The 17,134-nt window shown below is 44.8% G+C and overlaps 1 protein-coding gene across 2 annotated transcripts in view; it reads left to right on the forward strand.

The window, feature by feature from the left end:
* LOC118363211 (histone deacetylase 4-like) overlaps positions 1-17,134 on the forward strand; it is a 64,947-nt gene continuing 47,813 nt past the window's right edge. The window contains exons 1-3 of one of the 2 annotated variants that reach the window (XM_052499736.1): positions 1-143; positions 1,532-2,082; positions 14,257-14,325. In XM_052499736.1, the coding sequence (XP_052355696.1) occupies positions 2,061-2,082; positions 14,257-14,325 (91 nt within the window). In that variant the 5' untranslated portion in view covers positions 1-143; positions 1,532-2,060. The remainder of the gene's footprint in view (positions 144-1,531; positions 2,083-14,256; positions 14,326-17,134) is intronic. The other variant, XM_052499738.1, reaches the window with a different exon arrangement.

Below are 17,134 nucleotides of genomic sequence, written 5' to 3' on the forward strand. Positions count from 1 at the left end.
CGACACGTGACTCCGTAACCAAAATCAAGTATGGCGGAATCTGTCAGAAAATGATTATTTCGCCAGTAGACTTCCCTAGTGATAAAGTCAACATATTTATTCTGCATCTTTCTCGGGACAGGGCCGCCTCTTGGAGCTTCTAGGTGAGCATATCGTTTATCTTTTCGACGAATTTAGCTCGTTGAAGTGCGAAAATATTCAGGATGTTTCTTAGGCAATGATGCATCGATTTCGGGCGCGGGGACAATCCTATCAAAACAATGTCTGCTGCCTGAAGTTTCCAGTTGAGCTGCTCGCGCTAATAATACACTTATTCTTACAAAAAAAAAATAATTAGCACAATATGTTGGATATAGAAAGAGTGCTTATTATTATTGTCCGACGTGCTGCATGCGGGAAGAATATGTACGTTAGATCGCTAAATGCTTATCTGGCGCGCTACATATTTAGCTACGCACAGTCTCTGACGTGCCTTGATTTGTTCCTGTGTTCTATTTTTAGAACATGGCGGTGGATAGTGCTACACATACATGTTGATAGGGATAGTGTATCAGTATTTTTTTGTATCGTTCTAGATCGTAATGCTACGCAATGTTAAAGGAATAATGACTGGGAAAGTCAGTTGTGTCTGTCAATGGGCGGTGGTGAAGTAGCTGTATGCGTCAACCTTTTTTTGTGAATGGGGGGCGTGCTGGTAAAATTGTGGTCAGCGAGCGCGAAAGACACTCCGTCTTTTAGCTATTGTGTTTTAGTACAACATCCTACTGAATATTTTAGTATTCCTACGTTTTATTTATTCATTAGAAAGCAGTTTTTGTTTTTACATTCATGCCATTCATGCCAAATGTATACATAATTAAAGTGTGTAGATGTATCGTGTTAAAAATGTACCAGGTAACGTTACTGAAGAGAAGTAACAAAATGTTGTAGATTGGTCGTAGAGCTATATGCCCTGGGTCTCTTTCTCTGAGCTCGAGGGACTGTCTCTCCAAATCTGTCACCCTGTATCACACAACCAGTTTGGGGACAATGGGGCCAGACAAGCGTGGGCACACACACACACACACACCCCCACCAAGCAAAGCCCATAGAGAGAGAGTGCAGGGGCATAGCGCCCCAGGGGTTTACCCCCTCCTCTACACAGACACGCACACAAACCCCTTTCCATCACAAAGCGTGAATGTGTGCCAGCCGTGACCGACTTTTGGAGGTTTGTCCCGCAGCTCCACATTCTGCCCCTCTGTCTTGAGAAGCCCTTACCACAACCCCCCCCCCCCCCCACCTCTCTCAACACACATCCTCCCTCCCTACCTCCAGGCCATTAGCTTAGCCCTACACATGATGGGTGGTCTAGTAGTCTGTGTTTGTTGTGGGTATTCGTTCCATCTGTACACTTAATGATGTGTTAATGTAGGGGGATTCAGAATGAATAATGATTGTTTCTGAATCCAGCTCAGATTTATGTTGCTGATGCGTCATCCTGACTTACTGCCCCTCTCTCTCTCTCTCTCTCTCTCTTTCTCTTTGAAAGGCTGGTACAAGTGAGCGGGTGTCTCTGATTGGATTACCTGAATAGTAGGTTGTCTGGTGGAGGGCTGTTTCCTGTTGCTGACCAGTGAAGACACTTGTGGGTGATTGTGCTTCCTGTTGCTGACCAGTGAAGACACTTGTGGGTGATTGTGCTTCCTGTTGCTGACCAGTGAAGACACTTGTGGGTGATTGTGCTTCCTGTTGCTGACCAGTGAAGACACTTGTGGGTGATTGTGCTTCCTGTTGCTGACCAGTGAAGACACTTGTGGGTGATTGTGCTTCCTGTTGCTGACCAGTGAAGACACTTGCGGGTGATTGTGTTTCCTGCTGAGGAGTACTGTGGCCCTGATCTTGGTACACATCAGACCAGCCCCCTTCCCTACACACACACACACACACACACACACACACACACACACACACACTAACCCACCCGACCCACACACACTCCACCTGTCCCGTCCTCCACCTCTCCAGGCCGTATATTTTAAAACTTCACTGTGGATTCTCCGAGGACCATCCTGTCAACAATGACATCACACACTCACCAAGGTAAGCCCTTTACCATGCTCACTGGATCCATCTCACGTAGACCTAATGTGTGCTTTGTATAGCTGTACCATCTCAGAATACCTCCCTGTCAAATCTTATTCAAGTCAATAACAATCCATGACGTGGACTCACTCAAAATAATATTTGTGGTTCTTTTCTGTTTCTTTGGCTTGTCCTGTAGATAATGTCATTTGTGCACATGATTGAATATACAGTATGATGCTGTGAAGTGTCCTACTCTTCCGCCTGTGTTCGTCAAATTGCGTCCATGACAAAGAGGTAGGCTAACTAAAGGTCTCTACTGTTGTGGATGGTGCGATTGGCCGTGTTTACCTAACACACTGGGGGATGTGTGCACTATAAATATCCTCGCCCAGGTAACATCTGGTGGGCCCCTGAGAAGGCTGAGGTAACCCCTCTAGCCATAAAGTATATCTTATGAATTATTCCTGACGATACCAGGACAAGAAAATATCATGATTTTCTCAAAATTGTATTCATAGGATGGTCCTTTGGAGGAAGGATTGCTGACATATATTTGACATTTGTATATAAAAGCATAATTGAGAAACAATTCATCAAAGTTGGCATATTTATGACATTTTTTGCCTTACCCAGGCTTCCTTTTAAGACTCCATTACATACAGGAATCACACCTATACCACATCTGCTAGGAGCCCAAGGCAGGCTTACAGTACCTGGAGTACTTCAAATATTATGATATCGGCCATTTTATTTCAAGAGTCTTGTTAGTTGGACTTAATTCATGTGGCGGCCATGATGTTTAAATTTGACCTAAATACATACTGGTCTGCGTACGAAGTGGCACCCAGTTGCCTAGTGCACTAGCTTTTGACAGTCGCTATATAGGGAATAGGGTGCCATATAGGATTGTCCTAAGTTGTGAGAAACCTCGAGGTAGGCCTACACCATACTAGGTAGTCCCCACTCCCCAGCCGAGCTGAAGCCAAGCCAAAGTAAGCACATTACATCGTTAGTTGATGCCTGGATTAGTTAGCCTCAACACTTAGAGTTTTAAATCCAGCCTAATGCTTGTTGGAGATTCTCCATCCTTTTCTCTGAGTATGGTGTGATACCAACCCTTTATTTTTCTCTCTCCATTCTTCTTTCAGTTTAAACTGAACTACTGTAGATGTGTGTGATTGTTCCCATGTCTATGATCTGCATGGCATTATGACTCCATTATCAGCTTTACTTCCAGCGGCTTTTTTACTTCCGTTTATTTGAGTAAATACTTTCTGAACACTTTTTTTCTGAACTGCATTGTTGGTTAAAGGGCTTGTAAAGTAAGCATTTCACCTGTTGTGTTCGGCTCTTGTGACAAATAACATTTTGATTTGATCAAACTTCTATAACTGCTTTTTGTCGATCATTTGTGGAATTGCAGGCTCTTCAGTTTAAATGTTATACTTCCTCTAAATCTTTTCTAAGAACCCCTCCCCCCGATTTCTCTACAAGTTGGGCGATAGGCTAGTTCTCAGGAATAGGATCAGCCAGATAGTTGGTTCACTGTGCAGTCTGTATGAGCGTATATCTGAGAACAAATATGACTGTTTGCATAGCAGTGATTATCTGCTCGGAGAGCTTAGCATATTACCCGTTGACATCTGCTCAACATTGCGCTTGCGCTAACGCACACAGGCTACAGTAGCCTAGTTTTGTTGAATGTAGCACTAAGCATCTTTCAATAACAAAAAAATAGTTAACAATATGCACTGCTGCTTAGCCTGGCCTGGTGACCATCAGCTGATGCAGACGGTGACGAGTGACACAGAGATCCATTTGTGTGTCCTCACATTAAAAGTCAGTCCATACCCATTCAACAACGTGATTTGTAGATCCTCGTTAGACTAGAGCTACAAATACACATGGTGAGCACACCTTCACACAGCTGAATATGACATGTAGGTCTCTGACATGTATCTGTAGGCCTCTGAAATGGATCTGCAGGCCTCTGAAATGGTTCTGCAGGCCTCTGAAATGGTTCTGCAGGCCTCTGAAATGGTTCTGCAGGCCTCTTAAATGGTTCTGCAGGCCTCTTAAATGGTTCTGCAGGCCTCTGAAATGGATCTGCAGGCCTCTGACATGGATCTGCAGGCCTCTGAAATGGATCTGCAGGCCTAGTGTAAACAGTGGGGTTACCAGGTATTTCAGACTGTTGCTGCAGTTTTTCCCACATAAAAAACAGCCCAGTGGTTCTCTGCCAGGACCTGTCAGTCTTCTCCGTCACGCCCCTGTGGTTTTCCCATGATCCTCGGCGGCGGCCCCTCTGTGGTTGTGGTCACTGGTCAGACAGGCACGCTTATCATAAGTTCCCATGGCGATGCAGTGACTGCTCGGGCTTCCCTGTGCAGTGCCTGTCAGTTTAGCTGCGGTAGATAAGAGACCTGCTTGCTCACAATCACAGCACTGTGTGGGTGTGTCACTCCCGTAGCTCTGTAGCTGTCCCATTAGTTTTCTCTTCCTCCATTCTTCCATTTGTTAGGAAGAACATATCGGAGATTTGTCTTCTTCTAATGATTTACTTTGACAAAAGTCTGAATACTCGTCATACACAAAGCAAGCATGCACGCGCATTCAGAAAATATAGGCCCTAAGCCTTTCAAACTCAACTCTGGACCTCGACGCTAGTTCCACTGCATATTGTCATGGTTTCCCTCTAATCTGGTACAGAGTTATACCCCTGCCCTAGCCCTTACATCCTGTGTTGTTCCTAGGTTTTAGAGCTTCCTCGTGGAACAGTTGGATGCCTGCAGTGCAGAGATTGCTTGACCATCTACTGAACGTAATGTCGAAGCACACAGACTAACGTTGTTTTTGCGGTCGTGAAGAGATATTGAACGAGTATCCCATCGGGCCTCATAAATAGGCTTAATATTTCAGCAGAGTAGGAAGCAGCACATTGATAGTGTTGGGAAATGATAGCAGTGGGCTCTAGCCGGCAAGGTTTTACGTTATCCCACTCAGTGATTCTAAGGGTTTCCTGGAACCACCGCAAACATGTTTACCATAGCTAGAGCTGGCCCGGCACTGAGTCATGACACACACACTGTTCCATTCAGAGCAGAGGCACGGTCGGTAAGTGATTGGGCGGTGGCTTTTTTTGAGCTTGATCTTTTCCTGGGAAAGATGTCGTTTTTTGAGCCAATACATCTTTGGCCAAGCAGATGATAAGTGAAGCTGGTCCAGTGTATTCACGTCGACAAAGGACTTTAACCTACTGTAATTCAATTCTCTCCTATCTCTGTTTCTATGGGGGTTTTATGTGGTTGAACCAGTGAACTTAACGTGCTACTCCTTGTCCTCCAGTGCAAGGCTCCTGTTGATGTGGGTTCGAAGAGGAAATGGTTTCTAGTATTATACAACTTTAAGGTGCTGATAGGCTCACTGATATGAGGCATATGGTGAACAGCAGCACACCTGGTTGTGGCTTACTGCTTCAGATCAGAGTAGACTGGTCTAGACTACAGAGGGTTTGATCTTCATGTTATCTTCTTCCTCAGAGAATAAGTGGTGAAACTAGTAGACTGACCATGTGTGTCTAAATGTGAGCGTGTGTGTGTGTGTGTTTTCACGAGAGCAAGTGTGCATGTGTGATGGCGAAACACTGTTTTTGTCTCCTTACCCTCCTGTCATCCCCTCTTTGTCCATTATTAAGATCTTTCTCCTCCCACCACACACTATCCAATCCAACTAGAGGTGAAGGGGTTAAACCACACACTATCCAATCCAACTAGAGGTGAAGGGGTTAAACCACACACTATCCAATCCAACTAGAGGTGAAGGGGTTAAACCACACACTATCCAATCCAACTAGAGGTGAAGGGGTTAAACCACACACTATCCAATCCAACTAGAGGTGAAGGGGTTAAACCACACACTATCCAATCCAACTAGAGGTGAAGGGGTTAAACCACACACTATCCAATCCAACTAGAGGTGAAGGGGTTAGACCACACACTATCCAATCCAACTAGAGGTGAAGGGTTAAACCACACACTATCCAATCCAACTAGAGGTGAAGGGGTTAAACCACACACTATCCAATCCAACTAGAGGTGAAGGGGTTAAACCACACACTATCCAATCCAACTAGAGGTGAAGGGTTAAACCACACACTATCCAATCAACTAGAGGTGAAGGGGTTAAACCACACACTATCCAATCCAACTAGAGGTGAAGGGGTTAAACCACACACTATCCAATCCAACTAGAGGTGAAGGGGTTAAACCACACACTATCCAATCCAACTAGTGGTGAAGGGGTTAAACCACACACTATCCAATCCAACTAGAGGTGAAGGGGTTAAACCACACACTATCCAATACAACTAGAGGTGAAGGGGTTAAACCACACACTATCCAATCCAACTAGTGGTGAAGGGGTTAAACCACACACTATCCAATACAACTAGAGGTGAAGGGGTTAAACCACACACTATCCAATCCAACTAGAGGTGAAGGGGTTAAACCACACACTATCCAATCCAACTAGAGATGAAGGGGTTCAAATCACTCCCACTCTGCACATGAGAGCCATTCACTTATCCATGGGCTATTTATAGCAACACACGTGATTGAATGCATGGTGAACAAACAACCATTGTTGCTGGTTTCTTTGTGTGTGTGTGTGTGTGTGTGTGTATTTTCTGCATGATGGAGCAGTTGTCAGTGGCTGCTGCCATGTGCTGCAGAGCAGACTTATAAATGGAACAAACAACAAGAAAACTGAACACAAGGCTACATGACAGAAACACTCTTCTGTTAGCAACTGTTGTCAATGCAACTCAACAGCTTTCAACAGCATGGACCGTAGAGGAGAGATGGTTCTCTCTCTGTCAAACCCCTGTAGACACACATCTCTTTCTTATCAGTGTGAGCCCAGGTGTGTTGATGGATGTCTAGTGCTGATGGCACCTTGTCTGCCCTTGAGACAGGTGAAGACAGAGAATATGTATACGTAGAATAACATAAACATGTTACACCGTTGACAGGGTGATGTGGTTGGGTGAGGTCATTCAGTCCCGGGAGAGGGGTGTGGGTTGGGACAGACAGAGGGCCCTGCTGTACTCGGACAGGTGGTATAGTCTGGGATGTAACTGAGGAATGGCCGTGCCAGCATCTCAGAAACTGAACCATTGTTACATTGGGTGCGTGCGTGTGCATTTGTACGTACTGGTAAGTGTCCAACCAGATTTTTTTCTGTCAAAATGCACATCTTCAGCTTCTCTTGCCAAATGTCCTCATTGCACCCAATGACCATTGACAATAACTTCTGACAGATTGTCCTCTCCCTCACCAAGAATTGGCTTAGGCCTGCTTTGGCCTGGTCCACTCTAGCCTCCCCCAGCCCAACACATCCAGGACCAGGGGTTATGTCCTGCCTGGGTGAAACCGCCCTGGACCCTACCATCCAACCTGACTGTCCAGAATAAGGCTCCACTGAGCGTCCCGTCCCCCTTAAACAAACACCCCATTATGGGCTCCATACTGGGGCCTTGTCCCTCTGCCTGTTCCTCAGCTCTGTTTTTAATTGGTATTAGGCTAGAGACAGTGGCGGGGGAAAGGAGATAATGAGAGGAAAGAGTCTCTTTGTGTGTCCGAGCCGCCCGAGGCCTTTATGTCCCTAACTCCACACAGAGAGAAACCGGATACAGGGTGTACTGCCAGACGCAATTACAGTTTACACAGACGAAAGCAAACCTATTCTGGCTTTTGACACGGCCTGTCATTGTTTGTCTCCGAGGGACAGGCAAGGGGAGGAGGACGACGATATCAAGTTAGTCTGGGATGTGAGTGGAATGGATGACTGGCTGGATGGATGGCTGGATGCGCGATTGGTTGAAGTGCTAACTTTTTTATCAATGTTTTCCTTGTTCATTGTCGGGTATCTCTTATAAGCCCGACTGACATGAATCTAGGAGGTTCTTAGTGGCATTGCAAGGCTCGTGCCTCTTGAGTTCTGGTGGTTCTGGAAGTGTGAGGTTAATGATGGGCTTATTTACTAGGAAACTTCCCTTCTCTGATCGTCAAACCAAAGTTGGTCTTTTCAAACCAAGCCTAGCGTGTAGAGTTAGAGCCAGTCTTCCAAGGCCACACTTTTCAATGACATCTGTTCACTTTTCTCCTCAATTAACATGAGCCATTTTCCTTAAATCATTCATATGCATTGGATATAGGTCACATGTTATCTAACCATGCTATGCCATGTCAAATGGCTTCTGTGATGCTGGGAAACAGAGGGATACATGCCTACTCCTCCACTCATCACCGTCACAATCTTTCTCTGCTCTTCCTCCCAGTGTGAACGGGAACCTAAAGGTCGCCTCTGTTCACAGAACGGGTCTCTCTTTATGACAGGACGTCAGAGCCTGCCCCAGAAGTCAGGGGTCGCTGATTGTGGGCATGTTGCTATGACGTCAGATGCTGACCCCAGGAAGTAAATGGGATGGCCCTAGAGGAAGTGTCTCCTAAGGAGAGGCCTGTCTGGTTGATGGTATTGTTCCTCTGTGTGTGATCTCTCCATGGTACACACAGCGGGGAGGGGAAGTGCAACCAGTGTAATGAGACAGGAGCATCCTTCCTGTGTGTGTGTGTGTGTGTGTGTGTGTGTGTGTGTGTGTGTGTGTGTGTGTGTGTGTGTGAGAGAGCGATTTACTAATGAGCGGGCATGAACGTGGACTGCAAATGGGTACATGAGGTGTGATGATACTCGTATTGCGAACAGATCAACAGATGAATAACTGCTGTATGTGAAACATTGTGTGCTGTAAATTGGACAATGTTACTCTTGATGACAACATAATGATGTTTGTTTCCAACATTAGGGCTGTTTTCTAAAGAAGTTAAATCCACTGTGTGTTTTGTTTCCTGGCCACGATACTACCGAGTATCACCATACTGGTACCGTCCTGTTCCTAATGAGTACCAACTTATTGTAAAACACACATCCCATAGCAGTCTATTTTCCCATGGGAAGAAACACAACCGTGGACAGTGTGGCTGTGGCCTCCCATGTGTGAGACTGCAGACAGTTTGGTCTAGTTAGACTACAGTATACTACCAGTTTGGTCTAGTTAGACTACAGTACTACCAGTTTTGTCTAATTAGACTACGGTACTAACAGTTTGGTCTAGTTAGACTACGTTACTACCAGTTTGGTCTAGTTAGACTACGGTACGAACAGTTTGGTCTAGTTAGACTACGGTACGAACAGTTTGGTCTAGGTAGACTACGTTACTACCAGTTTGGTCTAGTTAGACTACGGTACTAACAGTTTGGTCAAGTTAGAGACTACGGTATTAACAGTTTGGTCTAGTTAGACTACGTTACTACCAGTTTGGTCTAGTTAGACTACGTTACTACCAGTTTGGTCTAGTTAGACTACGGTACTACCAGTTTGGTCTAGTTAGACTACGGTATTAACAGTTTGGTCTAGTTAGACTACGGTACTACCCGTTTTGGTCTAGTTAGACTACGGTACGAACAGTTTGGTCGAGTTAGACTACGGTACGAACAGTTTGGTCTAGTTAGACTACGGTACTACCCGTTTTGGTCTAGTTAGACTACGGTACGAACAGTTTGGTCGAGTTAGACTACGGTACGAACAGTTTGGTCTAGTTAGACTACGGTACTAACAGTTTGGTCTAGTTCGAGTCTACAGTACTACCAGTTTGGTCTAGTTAGACTACGGTACTACCAGTTTGGTCTAGTTAGAGACTACGGTACTACCAGTTTGGTCTAGTTAGACTACGGTACTAACAGTTTGGTCTAGTTAGACTACGGTACTACCAGTTTGGTCTAGTTAGACTACGGTACTAACAGTTTGGTCTAGTTAGACTACGGTACTAACAGTTTGGTCTAGTTAGACTACGGTACTACCAGTTTGGTCTAGTTAGAGACTACGGTACTACCCGTTTGGTCTAGTTAGAGACTACGGTACTACCCGTTTGGTCTAGTTAGAGACTACGGTACTACCCGTTTGGTCTAGTTAGAGACTACGGTACTACCCGTTTGGTCTAGTTAGACTACGGTACTACCCGTTTGGTCTAGTTAGACTACGGTACTACCCGTTTGGTCTAGTTAGACTACGGTACTACCCGTTTGGTCTAGTTAGACTACGGTACTACCCGTTTGGTCTAGTTAGACTACGGTACGAACAGTTTGGTCTAGTTAGACTACGGTACGAACAGTTTGGTCTAGTTAGACTACGGTACGAACAGTTTGGTCTAGTTAGACTACGGTTTGGTCTACGAACAGTTTGGTCTAGTTAGACTACGGTACTACGGTTTGGTCTAGTTAGACAGTTTGGTCTAGTTAGACTACGGTACGTTTGGTCTAGTTAGAGACAGTTTTTGGTCTAGTTAGAGACCACGGTACTACGAACAGTTTGGTCTAGTTAGAGACTACGAACAGTTTGGTCTAGTTAGAGACTACGGTTAACAGTTTGGTCTAGTTAGAGACTAGTTTGTTTGTCTAGTTAGAGACTACGGTTTGGTCTAGTTAGAGACTACCCGTTTGGTCTAGTTAGACTACGGTACTGACCAGTTTGGTCTAGTTAGACTACGGTACTACCAGTTTGGTCTAGTTAGAGACTACTACGGTCTAGTTAGAGACGAACAGTTTGGTCTAGTTAGACTACGGTACTACCAGTTTGGTCTAACAGTTTTTGGTCTAGTTAGACTACGGTACGAACAGTTTGGTCTAGTTAGACTACGGTACTAACAGTTTGGTCTAGTTAGAGACTACGGTACTACCCGTTTGGTCTAGTTAGAGACTACGGTACTACCCGTTTGGTCTAGTTAGACTACGGTACTACCCGCTTGGTCTAGTTAGACTACGGTACTACCCGCTTGGTCTAGTTAGACTACGGTACTATCAGTTTGGTCTAGTTAGACTACGGTACGAACAGTTTGGTCTAGTTAGACTACGGTACGAACAGTTTGGTCTAGTTAGACTACGGTACGAACAGTTTGGTCTAGTTAGACTACGGTACGAACAGTTTGGTCTAGTTAGAGACTACGGTACGAACAGTTTGGTCTAGTTAGAGACTACGGTACTACCAGTTTGGTCTAGTTAGAGACTACGGTACGAACAGTTTGGTCTAGTTAGAGACTACGGTACGAACAGTTTGGTCTAGTTAGTTAGACTACGGTTTGGTCTAGTTAGAGACTAACAGTTTGGTCTAGTTAGAGACTACGGTACGAACAGTTTGGTCTAGTTAGAGACTACGGTACTGTGCGAACAGTTTGGTCTACCAGTTTGGTCTAGTTAGAGACTACGGTACGAACAGTTTGGTCTAGTTAGAGACTACGGTACTAACAGTTTGGTCTAGTTAGAGACTACGGTACGAACAGTTTGGTCTAGTTAGAGACTACGGTACGAACAGTTTGGTCTAGTTAGAGACTACGGTACAAACAGTTTGGTCTAGTTAGAGACTACGGTACAAACAGTTTGGTCTAGTTAGAGACTACGGTACAAACAGTTTGGTCTAGTTAGAGACTACGGTACGAACAGTTTGGTCTAGTTAGAGACTACGGTACGAACAGTTTGGTCTAGTTAGACTACGGTACGAACAGTTTGGTCTAGTTAGACTACGGTACGAACAGTTTGGTCTAGTTAGACTACGGTACTGACCCGTTGGTCTCGTTGATCGCTCTCTGGCCTCCCATCAGTATTTAAACTACTGTTTTAAACTATTTTACACATGGTTTAATTCTGCTTTAACGGGCTGCACATCATTTAATAGAACCCCTGCCAGCAGTTCCACCCATGCACACACACCCCTACACACCCATGCACACCCACATCTACACACACCCAAGCGCGTACACACACACACACACACACACACACTTGTGTTCATATTTATTCTGCACAGCATGGAGTTGTGGTGCTTTTCATGTGGAAGGTCTTGATGAACAATTGATTTCTTGAATCATGAGTGTTAGTGCTTTGCTGGAACAAAAGCCTGCACACCCTGTCAGGTTCTCAGGACTAGTGTTGAAGAACAGTCACCACCTCCACAGACTGATACCCTGACCAGAGCGCCCTCTTGAGGTGCAGTAGGGAAAGCCCCTGGTTCAGGGCTGGAAGGGAGGGGGTGGGGAGGTTTGTTCCTTTACCTTCATCTCCCTCCTTCCACTTATAGTGTGTCTGTCTGTCTCAGGTATCAGCTGTGGTTTCCAGTGAGAGTCTCTCTGTGTGTCTAACTACAGCCCACAGAGTGGGCTGGTATAACCCTCAGCTGCTGTACCATTACAGGCTGCAGACAGACACAGGTGTCGTCATTACCTGAACCTCAGCACACAGCCATGCAAAACAGGCCCTTCACTCTAGTAGCGATGCTAACAATTCTACATGGTCGACCTGTAACACACACACACACCTAATTTCCATAGCAAAGTCTGGCTGCAGGGAGCTGGATCATTTGGGTGTGATTTGCGGAGATATCATCTGACATTGGTCTGTGTGTATTAGCAGTGTGTGTGTTAGCAGTGTGTCTGTGTGTGTTAGCGGTGTGTGTGTGTGTCTGTGTGTGTTAGCAGTGTGTCTGTGTGTGTTAGCAGTGTGTCTGTGTGTGTTAGCAGTGTGTCTGTGTGTGTTAGCAGTGTGTCTGTGTGTATTAGCAGTGTGTGTGTTAGCAGTGTGTTAGCAGTGTGTGTGTGTGTGTGTGTTAGCGGTGTGTGTATGTCTGTGTGTGTTAGCAGTGTGTCTTTGTGTATTAACGGCGTGTGTCTGTGTGTGTAGTCCTATAAACAGTGGATGTCAATCTGGGTCATCTGAGAGGTAAAGTGTGGGTCTGCCATCTGTCCTCTCTCTCACTCTCTCACTGGCCACACCTGGACTGCTCACTGTAACTCTGAAGGTAAAAAACTCTAGAAGGCTTTGATCACATTGTTATTTGTCATAAATGGCCTCTTTTGCACCATGTTTTGCCTCATCCTCCCTGATCTGAAAGGTGAAGCAGACATACAGACGGCTCCTAAAGCTAGAGCTGAGAATATACGCCCCCCCCACGCGCGCACAGACGGTTGAGTTAGTACTGCATGGTATAGCCCAAGGCCCGTAGCTAATTAAACCTCTGTGTGTGTCTGGTCCAGGGAGAGCTCCAGAAATAGACCAAACACAGCAAGACGCTAGCCTGTTTTCCTGTTTCTTTCCCCCGAAGGGAACCCACATTTTGTTTTCGACGCCCGTCTGTTTTTAAAGAAATGAAAGAAAGCAAAGCATCTTAATGGCTTGATGCAACATTATGTACGCCACTGCCAAGTGTGCTTATCTGGACAGCAAACGTGTGTTTGTGTTTGTGAGGGGAGATTTGTTTTTAGTTTTTGCATCTGTCGGCCATGTCCTTTTCTGAGGTGTTTTGTTGCTCCTGGCCATGTCATTATGCTCTCTGATCTCTCTAATATCGTAGCCTCTCGTTTCCCTGATTCTTTCCTTTCCCTCCTTTTTTCTTGTTGATTATTTTCTCTATAGCCCCTGTTCCCTCCCCCTCCTTTTCTCTTCATCTCAGCCCCTACCCAGTTTCCCCTCCGTCTCCCCCTCCTCTCCTCTGGTTGGTCTATTTATAGCCCTGTCTTCCCAGGGCTCGGCTGGTACAAAAGCCTTTTCATGTTGCCACTATACTTTCAGCTTCGGTGCCTACGTACACAGACGGGAGAGAGGCATGGGCACACAGCTAGGTGTGTGTGTGTGTGTGTGTGTGTGTGCTCGCTGTACCCAAAGGGAGTGTTATTTTTACCTTTCCCCTCCTCATTTTCTCTCCCACCCTCTCCCCTTCTCTCTCCATCCCTTTCTCCCACACTTGCTATGCTGAGCACAGCCAGTTTCAGCTGAGCCCAACAACCAGCCTACACACACACACACTGTCTGATGAATGAACGGTGCCATTACACTAAGCTTTCTTCAGGGCAGAGAACCCCTGGCATCTCAGCATGAGTTCCCAGCGTAGATTCTCTGCTGTTTCCAGGCGATTCAGGCTCTCTGGGTCCATAGCGAAGCGACGGTTGCTCCGTTAAGCTGTTTGCCTCGATGCCGCGGTGGCTCCCTCTCAGAGAGGTGTAGTTCGGTCGGTTGTCGGTTGATTGCGGGAGGGTTATCTCGATGTTGCGGACCATATTTGAAGCGGAGTTCTCTCCCTCTCCCACAGAAGGACTCCTGGGCAAGGAGCAGCAGCTGGATGTCCTGAAGACGTCTGCCCTCAACCACATCCCCACAGGTAGGAGACTAACACATTACCTGTCTGTCTTTCATTCTGTGACTGAATGTCGACCGTTGTCTTTACAATGTGTGTTTTTTAAGGTCTGTCTGTCACACAAAGCTAAGAGGAAAGCAATCCGGCTTTCTTGGAGGAGAAACGTTATGTGTACTAAAACTGATAAGAATGCAGAAGTAATTTAATTAAAAAAACATTTGCGGGGTGTGACGTATAACTTCAGATTAAACCAAATCATTTATAGTCATGACTACTGGTTTCAATTTAATTTGCAGCAAATACTTTATGAATTTATTGTAACAAATCATCTTGCAAGGTTGATAGCCAACTAGCCTGCTAACGTTAGCACTACTAGCTTGCTAATGTTACATTAGCACTGGGTAAGTCAGACAGTTGCTATAATCACCTAGCTTACAGCTACATTAAAGTAAATCAACGTTTAGGAAATACATAACACCATCTAACTAGTTATCAAATAATGTTACCGGTATATGCAGTTATCTAAGCCAGCCAACTAAAGTTAATTATTTTAGCCTACTAGCCTAGCTAGCCAACCACCACGGTTGACATAGCTGAGTAAGCCAGAAAACAACTAGTCACAGGCAGGAACCCACAGAACACAACAACAAGCGGAGCTACAATAGTCAAAGAAGAACCAAGGAGAGGCCTTCAGAAGGGATAGTCAGATACACTATAGATAAATACAGTACCAGTCAAAAGTTTGGACACACCTATCATTCAAGTGTTTTATTTTATTTGGACTATTTTTTTACATTGTAGAATAATAGTGAAGACACAAACTATGAAATAACACATGTGGAATCATGTAGTAACCAAAAAAGTGTTAAATCTAAATATATTTTAGATTCTTCAAAGCAGCTTTTCACACTCTTGGTGTTCTCTCAACCAGCTTCACCTGGAATGCTTTTCCAACCGTCTTGAAGGAGTTCCCACATGTGCTGTGCACTTGTTGGCTGTTTTTTCTTCACTTTGCGGACCAACTAATCTCAATTGGGTTGAGGTCGGTTGATTGTGAAGGCCAGGTCATCTGATGCAGCACTTCATCACTGTCCTTCTTGGTCAAATAGCCCTTACACAGCCTGGAGGTGTGTTGGGTCATTGTCCTGTTGAAAAACAAATGATGGTCCCGTTACGCCACCCCATCTGGTTTGGGCTTATTGCTGCAGAATGCTGTGGTTGCCATGCTAGTTAAGTGTGCCTTGAATTCTAAATAAATCAGTGTCACCAGCAAAGCACCCCACACCATCACACCACCTCCTCCATGATTTATGGTGGGATCACAAATGCGGAGATCATCCGTTCACCTACTCTGCGTCTCACAAAGACACGGCAGTTGGAACCAAAAATCTGAAATTTGTACTCATAAGACCAAAGGACAGATTTCCACCGGTCTAATGTCCATTGCTCATGTTTCTTGGTCCAAGCAAGTCTCTTCTTATTGGTGTCCATTAGTAGTGGTTTCTTTGCATCAAATCGACCATGAAGGCCTGATTCATGCAGTCTCCTCTGAACAGTTGATGTTGAGATGTGTCTGTTACATGAACTCTGTGAAGCGTTTATTTAGGCTGCAATTTCTGAGGCAGTTAACTCTGATGAACTTATCCTCTGCAGTAGAGTTAACTCTGGGTCTTCCTTTCCTGTGGTGGTCCTCATGAGAGCCAGTTACTTCATCAGCGCTTGATGGTTTTTGCGACTGCGCTTATAGAAACTTTCAAAGTTCTTGAAATGTTATGTATTGACTGACCTTCATGTTTTAAAGTAATGACTATCGTTTCTCTTTGCTTATTTGAGCTGTTCTTGCCATAATATGGACTTACTCTTTTACCAAATAGGGCTATCTACTGGATACCAACCCTACCTTGTCACAACACAACTGATTGGCTCAAATGCATTAAGAAGGAAAGAAATTCCACAAATGTACTTTTAACAAGGCACACCTGTTCATTGAAATGCATTCCAGGTGCATGAAGCTGGTTGAGAGAATGCCAAAAGTGTGCAAAGCTGTCATCAAGGCAAAGGGTGGCTACTTTGAAGAATCTCAAATATAAAATATATTATGATTTGTTTAATACGTTTATGGTTACTACATGATTCCATATGTGTTATTTCATCGTTTTGATGTCTTCACTATTATTCTACAATGTAGAAAATAGTAGAAATTAAGAAAAACACTTGAATGAGTCCAAACTTTTGACGGATACTGTACACACTTGCAATGTACCAGTAGGTCGGTAGGAAATAGATGTTGCAGGCTTCACATTCACGCTCGGCACAGCACCTGGTTTCAGTCAGTCTCAAATTGAATCCTGCCATCGTAGTCCTCCGGGGAGAAATGAGCACTGGATACAGTAGAGGTACGCACAGTTCCCATACTCCAATCTGTTCACGTCAACCAGACACACTGGTTAAAAGGTTGCTTCTCATTTTTGGGCCACAAATGAGTCGTAACCCCGTCCTTGTGGGTATTACTGCACTACGCGTGTATTACTGCACTACGCGTATATTACTGCACTAGCTACAAATGACGGAAAACTACGACACTCGCTCGAATACCAAACGCACAGGAGACGAGGATGTTTATAGTTTCTTCTTCATGGATGTACATAGTAGCTCGCCAACACTTGGTTTGGAATGTAATACCATGCTAGCATGGCTAGTAGCTAACGATAGCCAGCTGGAACTAGATAGGTAGCACCTTTGTGGGTAGTTCTGAAGATATCCGGAAATAAGTGAATAAATATGTAAAAACGCTAAAACATAACTATGTTTGTTAGTTATAGGTAACCAGATT

This window comes from Oncorhynchus keta, chromosome 37 (genome assembly GCF_023373465.1).
Source record: "Oncorhynchus keta strain PuntledgeMale-10-30-2019 chromosome 37, Oket_V2, whole genome shotgun sequence".
NCBI classification, from domain to species: Eukaryota; Metazoa; Chordata; class Actinopteri; order Salmoniformes; family Salmonidae; genus Oncorhynchus; species Oncorhynchus keta.